This window comes from Rhincodon typus, chromosome 3, assembly GCF_021869965.1.
Source record: "Rhincodon typus isolate 14 chromosome 3, sRhiTyp1.1, whole genome shotgun sequence".
Lineage (NCBI taxonomy): Eukaryota > Metazoa > Chordata > Chondrichthyes > Orectolobiformes > Rhincodontidae > Rhincodon > Rhincodon typus.
This window is the reverse complement of record NC_063334.1, coordinates 9,043,342-9,051,699: the sequence shown is the minus strand read 5'-3', so window position 1 is coordinate 9,051,699 and position 8,358 is coordinate 9,043,342. Positions and strand designations below refer to the sequence as shown.

Here is an 8,358-nt window from a genome sequence, read left to right as displayed (position 1 = left end):
CTGGAAAATTTTGGCATCCTTTTGGTGTCATCTTCCTCCATTCACTTTTATCGCATTTCATTTAAAGTCTACTTATCTCTGCAACGTCTGTATCATTATTCAGATTCTCCTCATTAGGGTGTTCTTAGCCTCTCCGGAAAAGAAACGAATTTTAACGGCAAAATATTTTAGGGACATTGCGCTCAATTAATTTCCCATCGTAGTTAAAGGGAACATTGCTACTTAGTGAAAATGAATCCTATCTGCGGATCAGAGCTCTCAGTTTGATTGCTGCAAAAGTGCCTCGATTATTTCGAGCAGCTTTCTGCCGTGTCTCTCAGCAGACACAAACCGTCAGTGTCAAACAGACAGCCAGAACTCCACCTTCTCAGCACCACGTCCCCCCACTACCCCCACCAGCTCAAAGGTAACTGCAGGGGCGGATGTCCCAGCCTGCAGTCAGTTTGATTGGGCCGGTGCAGTTGTAAGACAGGCGAAAGAGTTTGTACTTTGTTGGCCCAGCGATGGTGTGTTTGGGCAGGAGGGCTGTCAATCTGCAGCGAGGCTCCACAGCTCCTTCCTGCAGCTACTGCGCTGGCTCTGCCTGAGCGCTGCATTCGCTTTCATTGAGCGGAAACCGCGGCTGAAACAGAAGGGACCGGGTAATAGAGGAGATCAGACACAGGCACAGAGACAGAGACTGAGACTGAGACAGAGCGAAGAAAAGGAAGAAAAAGTTATTTGTCCTGACGTCAAATGTAAACAAGATGGCGAAGAGGAGAGTGTGGGGAGGAGGGGGAGAGCAGAGAGTGGTAGTTCCAGGCTCTTGTTCCAATCCGGCACACAGCCTGTACTCCCTCCCTTGAGCACGCTCACTGCCTTTTGTCTCTTACTGCCGGCAACTTCCACCACCCCCTTTCTGTTGAAAATATAAAAGATCAATGCCAGACCCCCCCCCCCAATGAAAAGCCACTCAAAATGCGCGAATCTCTCCAACGAACGGAAAAGGAACTGCCTGCAATGAAATACAATAACTTCCTTCAGGTTGTGACAACTTGGAAGAAAAGGAGCCAGACTTGAGTTCTACTTGGTGACACTGCCTGGCCGGAGAGGAAGAAATAACAACACAACAAACCCGTCAGAAATTTGTTTTCTTTGAAAAAAAAGGAAATATTTAAAGTTGCTCATTTTGTAATGACTTTTTTGGAATTCCTCCCGACTGATCAGAGAAAGAGCGAGCTGCAGTTTGCAATGGAGGGGTAGGTGTGCTGGTGCCGGAGCTGTGTTTTGGGGGGGCCGGGGGGATCTGCCCCCCTCCTGGCTGGGTTAAGGAGGGGTGAGACACCATGGCTGGCAGGGCTCGCAGACCGTGGCTGAGTGTGGTGATGGGACTGGTGCTGGGCTTCATCGCCGCTTCGTGGCTGATCGTGCCCAGGGCGGTGGAGACTAACGGCAGGAACAAAAAGATCTTCAACATCTGCTCGTCCCTGCTGAACCGGGCAGGGGTTGGCCGGGCAGGGGCAGGGGCTGCTGCCGGTGGGGGTTCCAGCTCTAACTCCAGGAGCCTGGGCTGGCACAGGGACCAGCTGCTGGTCAGTAAACTGCCCAAGGGGCAACAGAGCCAAGAGGAGGAGGAGGAAGAGGAGGAAGAAGCTGAGGAAGCTGCCAGGGCCAGCGGCAAACATTTCCTTTATGTCGGGGTCATGACTGCCAAGAAGTACCTGGACTCCCGGGCAGTGGCTGCCTACAGGAGCTGGGCTCCTTCCATCCCGGGAAAAGTGGAGTTCTTCTCCAGCCAGGGCTCCCAGAGCATTGCCCTCCCTGTGCCACTGCCCCTAGTCTCACTGCCCGGGGTCGATGACTCTTACCCCCCGCAGAAAAAGTCCTTCATGATGCTCAAGTACATGCATGACCGGTACCTGGATGGGTTTGAGTGGTTCATGCGGGCCGATGATGATGTCTACATCAAAGGCGAGAGGCTAGAGGAGCTGCTGAGGTCCCTGAACAGCAGCCAGCCCCTGTACCTGGGCCAGACCGGCCTGGGAACTACTGAGGAACTCGGCAAACTGGCCCTGGAACCTGGCGAGAACTTCTGTATGGGCGGCCCCGGCATGATCTTCAGCCGGGAGGTGCTGCGCCGGATGGTCCCCCACATTGGCGAGTGCCTACGGGAGATGTACACCAGCCATGAGGACGTGGAGATCGGCCGCTGTGTGCGGAGGTTCGCCAACACCCAGTGCGTCTGGTCCTATGAGGTGAGCGCTCCCGGGGACCGGGCCCTCCAAACCTTCCCCCACCTCCCCCTTCCCCCCCCCCTCCCCCTCTACCCCCACCCAACTTCTACCCCCACCCCCCCACTCCCCCTCTACCCCCCACTCTCACCCACTCCTCCTCACCCATCCTCCTCCCTCGCCCCTCCTCACCTCTTCTCACCCCCTCCCTCTCCCTTCCTCCACCCCTCCCCCATCCCTCTCCCCCTCCTACTCCCTCGCCCCCCCAGAACTACTTCCAAAATAATCAGACCCCTGACCTCTAAGATAACATGATATTTACATTTGACCAAATTGCAATTTTCAAAATTTGCAGAGAACCGATTTTCCTTTATTTATTGTTGGTTCAAGCTGAGGGATTTGAGTCAGAAGGTATAAAGATAAATTTAAGATACGGTTATATCTTAAAATAATCATACAACTTTGCTATTAAGTCAGTATACTGCTTTTGCCATCTCTTTAATTAACATCAGTATGATAGAAAAATAAGTTAATAATAACCTGTTCTTATTTTCTAGCATACATTGTAACAGGCCAAGAATTTACATTTGCATTATTTAAGTGTGGATTCAAAATCATACTGTCATTCTCAACAGGTCAAAACAGATAACTTGCTGTTACCTTGACGTTTCACTGAAAATGAGTTGGTTCACCTTACCTTCTATCGGTTACGTTTTGTTATTCTTTCATTAGTAACAACACCCTTATAGACTTGGCTTTGCTATCATCTTCAGACTGTTGTACTATAAAATGTCGTCATAAATTAAGATAGCAAATCTATTGTCATGCCAAGAAAAGCCACATTATTTTGGAGTGTTTAATTATGTAACTACCTTTTAGAATAAGTAAAGGTTTGTCAGTGCACCACCAGGATTTGCCTATTTGTATCTTTATTTACTTCACTATTGATGAACATAACCAAGTCAAGTATGTATAGAGTCATAGAGGTGTACAGCACGGAAACAGACACTTCGGTCCAACTCGTTGATGCTGAAGTAGATATCCTAAATAAATCTAATCCCATTTGCCAACATTTGGCCTGTATCCCTCTAAACCCTTCGAATTCATATACCCATCCAGATGCCTTTTAAATGTTGTAATTATACCAGCCTCCTCCACTTCCTGTGGCAGTTCATTCCATACATTCACCACCCTCTGCATGAAAAAGTTGCCCCTTAGATCCCTTTTAAATCTTTACCCACTCACCTTAAACATATACCTTCTAGTTTTGGACTCCCCCCCACCCCTGGGAAAAGACCTTGTGTATTTACTCTATCCATGCCTGTATTTTATAAACACACCTGTGTTCATCCAGCTCTACACCTTGTTACCTCAGATTCTCCAGCATCTGCAGTTCCTACTATCTCTGAAATTATTTTATAAACCTCTATAAGTTCACCCCTCAGCCTCTGATGCTCTGGGGAAAATAACCCCAGCCTATTCAACCTCCCCATACAGCTCAAACCCTTCAACCCTGGCAACATCCTTGCAAATCTTTGCTGAACCCTTATCTGTGGTTTATACAGATTTGGAATTTCAGGAGAAAACTGTCAGGGTTGCTAAAGGAACTGTTGCAAACTAAAATCTTCAATGTTTAAAATTAACCCAAGTCTTTAAAGTTTTCCTTTTAATCTTAATTTTTTTAAACAAAATGCTTGAAACGGGAGCTTAAAGGCAGAAGTGAACTCCATAAACTCTCTTTTGATACAAGTTAACAAAGAATTTGAGGTATGGAGTTAAAACTCTGATTAGAGAGTTTCAACCAGAAAAATCAGTGGGAGGATTGAATTCGAAAGTGATCTTCCAGTTCTGTCTAGGTTCATTTGTCAATGGGCAGTTTTGTGTCAAAGCTGAACATTATCAAATTTACAACAACACTGACATCATGTACAGTTAGGGTCTGAGAGAGTTACACACGTTAACTGTTTTAGACAGGAAGTCTTTAAGTGTCGTTTGACTCCCCCTGCCTTCCTAGTCAGATTGAATGTCATTTCTTGATGAGAACCTGTCTAATTTCTTGAAGCTGATGAGGCTTCTTAATCCTCCACTTTGCTGCTTTGCCTACTGCTTTTTTTTATAGTAAATAAAATTCATCCTCTTTCTGTATAATTGTTACTGGAATGCTTGTGCTAAAGTTCTGCCCACAGCTGAGAATATTGCTTTGATCTTTTTCTCCCAATCTAAATTCCATCCGGTCTCCTCTCAGTCTTATGAAGAGGAATGAAAAGGATTGCCAAAGGCACAAAATATGTATTTTTTAGTGTTGTAGCCTGATACTTTGAATTTAAAAACAAACATTTGTTCATGGAAGTTTTGTTTTGATCTTTGACCCTTCTGTTTCAGGTTGTAAATCTGTCCAAGTTATTGCTGCATGCATGTGTGTAGGCTGTTTATGAAATATGGTTATATCTCAAGAATGTTAAATCTTAATTTGGATGAATTACAATTCAATTTCGAGAAGGATATGATGACTAATGTAATAATAGTATTGTATGTATTGTGCTGTATCATTTAAGATGAGCATTTTCCCATCTCTGTTTATCGTGGCCCCTTTTTAAAATTTTAAAGAACACTGTTAATCTCTGCATCTACCAATCGATATGAGATCTTACAATCTATATAATCTTAAATTTTATAAGATTAGGCGCAGCACATTAAAACGTTGATGCACAATGCCATTTGAGTGGTTGTTTCAGGGCTGATCTCCACTGTATAATTTGCCCACTTCTGGTTACTCTAGAACAATACATCTTAAACAAGGCATCAATACTGATGACCGTAAAAAGTCTCAAAATGCAATCAATTGTTTTAATGATGAATATCGTGTGTCACTTCCATATTTCTGTCTTGTAAAGTGATGACTTTTGACTTCAAAGGTTTTTTTTAAGGTACATACTTTATGCAAATTAATGTTAATAGTATAGTCCTGAGTTATTCTTTTCACAAAAGACTAATATATGTTGAGGGCCAGGGCAGCATGGCACTGTGTGCTGTAGTTGACAAGAGTTTGATAATTTATTACCCCTCCATCTATTGAAATTTTTTTAAAGTGAGTTACAGCAGTATGTTTCATCTCAGAACACTGATTTGTGTCTTGTCGTAGCTGCTTCATTTAATATTCAGCAAACAACATGAAAGTTTTCTTTTGAGGGAAAGGAAGCATAGATTATTAAAAATGTGTAAAGAAATGATCAAGTGAAAGACATTGATCAATAATGTGTCTTTAAAGTATTCATTGTATCATGGCTAAGATACTTTGTCGTTAACCATTGATTTCTAAAACTTTTATCTTGTGATTTTTAGAACAATATTACAGCTCACTTAGTGTTATTTCAATGGCTCCAATAATTTCTGGCATATTTAATTAAAATGTTACTTTATAAGGAAATGTAAATTCACTTTCAGCTGAGAATGTTTTAAAACATTAACACACAAACAGCATAATAAAATGGAGAAGAATTTCTCCTTTGGCAAATTTGGGAAATTATGCCCAAAATGTGCTTTTAAATTGCATTGATTGGAGTATAATCCAAATTTTTACTAAGATTTCTAATGATTCAGTGCAATTGATAGTATAACAAATCATAATCTTCATTTTGTTTATCTCCATTTTATAATGGCTTCTTGATGAATTCGCATGTAATTTTATTAATACAACTAAATATGTTTATCATCAAAGGTAAACATTTTTATCAAATGTCTAGTCCACCTGTGTGTAACCTGATTTAAAATAATTTAAAACTAATCTTTTACCATCTTCAATGATGTATGCTAGTCAGGTTCAATTATATATGAAAAACTTTTAAAAGCACCCACCTACTTGCATCTGCTCAAGTGAAAACAAAAGCATGATTTGAAGAGCTTTGCTGAATCAGTGTGCAGTGCCGTCAAATACAGTGTTGACTTGACAGTAGCACCTGATCCAGGTGAATTAAATTTAAGACCAGGCTAAAAGGAAGTTTTTGATTGGCCACGTGGATGTTTCCCTGGTGGTGGAGAAAAAAAGTATATAATCTATTTGCAATGCTGTCTTCTTTTCTGCCTCACTATATAAAACAAAGTATTCCCCGAAAGCACCCTTCGTTATTTAGGAAGAAGAAAATAAAGGAAATGAAAGAGTTAGCAAGGTGTAGAGCTGGATGAACGCAACAGGCCAAGCAGCATCAGAGGAGCAGGAAGGCTGACGTTTCGGTCTGGACCCTTCTCCATTTCTGAAGAAGGGCCCAGATCTGAAACGTCAGCTTTCCTGCTCCTCTGATGCTGCTTGATCTGCTGTGTTCATCTAGCTCTACACTTTGTTATCTCAGATTCTGCAGCATCGGCAGTCCCCACTATCAAAGGAAATGAAAGGTAGTTTTTGAAATAAGTTACACGTTTGCTGATTTTTCTGCATTGGTTTTACAAAATTCATCCAGCTTAAGTTGGTATTTCTTGTGGAAGTAAGTGGAAACTCTGTGCCTGCAAGGAATAAAGCAGAACTGTTTCATTATTAGTTTTTATTTTGTAATTGTATTGCATCCTTGAAGAGCAGTTCTGTATATATTATGTTTTTGGAGTTAATTCTTTGCAACAGGTTAAATTCTGTTTTGAGAGATGTTTGTTTTCTTTCTCGTTGGGTTATCTTGATAGATAATGAATGATGGTTCTAAAAATTGAATTTGGTATAGTGGTATTATTGATTTGTGCGGCAAGTTAAACCAGGTCAATTGATTGAGTATGTTATTCCACTATATAATGCAAGGATATCTGTCAATAAAAAATTGGCCTGGAATTTCCTTGTATCATTTGGCATGACAAAGATATAAGAACTCGTTTGCAAATTTTTACCCAGGGAGTACAATGGACAATGTATACGTTTCTTAGAATGTTGCAGAATGCATCTTTATCATTTGTGGGGTCTTTGAATTGCATTTACAAAATCCTACTTAGCATCCTCCATTTCCCATCTAACGTTCCTTCATTTTACACCAGTGCTGAACTATGGCTAGAATTTAAGATGTGGAGGGGCTGGTGTGGGACTCGGGTGGACAAAGTCAGAAGTCACACGACACCAGGTTATAGTCCAACAGGTTTATTTAAAATCACAAGCTTTCAGAGTGCTGCTTCTTCTTCAGGTGAAGTGACCTGACAAAGGGGCAGCGCTCCAAAAGCTTGTGATTTCAAATAAACCAGTTCGTCTATAACCTGGTGTCATGTGACTTTTGACAGAATTAAGATACACAGAACCGTAACTCAATTTTGAGTTTTTTAGAACAATTGCTTTAGTAACATTTCTTGAGATTTCCTTTGGTTTTGGAATAGCAGGATCATTGTCAATCGGCTTAAGGATACAACAGTGAGTGGTGTAATAGGTTAATTTTCATACCAGGGTCAGTCAACAGTTGTATTCTTCGAAGGTTAGTGTTGTGATCATAGACTTTATGATACCACACTTGCAGTGGCAAGTAATGAAGATAAAAATTGACTACAATATGACCAAAGCTTGCAGAATAGGTAGACAGACAATTGACAGATGAGCTTTAATGCAGAGACGTGCAAGGGGATGCATTTTGTCAGAGGGGATAAGGTGAGGCAGGATAAACTTCCGACACATTTCTAAAGGATGTGCATGGACAAAGGATCCTTGGGTGCACATGTATAGATCTCTTGAAGGTAACAGGACATTTGTAAGAAATTTGGTTCACATAGCGCATGAAATCTTGTGTTTCATAAATAGAAGTTTGGAGAACAAAAGCAGGGATGTTATGTTAATCTTTGTAAGATTCTGGTTGGGCGACAATTAGAACGTTGCATCCAGTTGTGCTCACCACTGGGGTTGTTTTTCTTGGAGCAAAAGAGATGGAGGGGAGATTAGATCGAGGTGTACGTGATTATAATAGGTTGAATATATTAGCCACAATGTTAGATTAGATTGCAAGTTCCCTTCTATGGTACATGTTACCCTTGACTTGGCAATATATGAGTTCCTTAACCATCACTAGGTTATAATCCTGGCACTCCCTCCCAAAGAGCATTGGGATTTGCCTGTATGGACTGCAGTGCTTCAAAACGCAGCTGATCACCATATTCTTGGGCTGTTATAGATGGACAGTAGATGCTATCTAGTTAA

The 8,358-nt window shown here is 41.7% G+C and overlaps 1 protein-coding gene across 1 annotated transcript in view; it reads left to right on the top strand.

Moving 5' to 3' along the window:
* Nucleotides 1-370: 370 nt before the first annotated feature.
* Nucleotides 371-8,358, top strand: part of LOC109931588 (chondroitin sulfate synthase 1-like) — a 199,013-nt gene continuing 191,025 nt past the window's right edge. Inside the window, exon 1 of the mRNA XM_048595127.1 lies at nt 371-2,234. Coding sequence (XP_048451084.1) covers nt 1,326-2,234 — 909 coding nt within the window. The 5' untranslated portion in view covers nt 371-1,325. The remainder of the gene's footprint in view (nt 2,235-8,358) is intronic.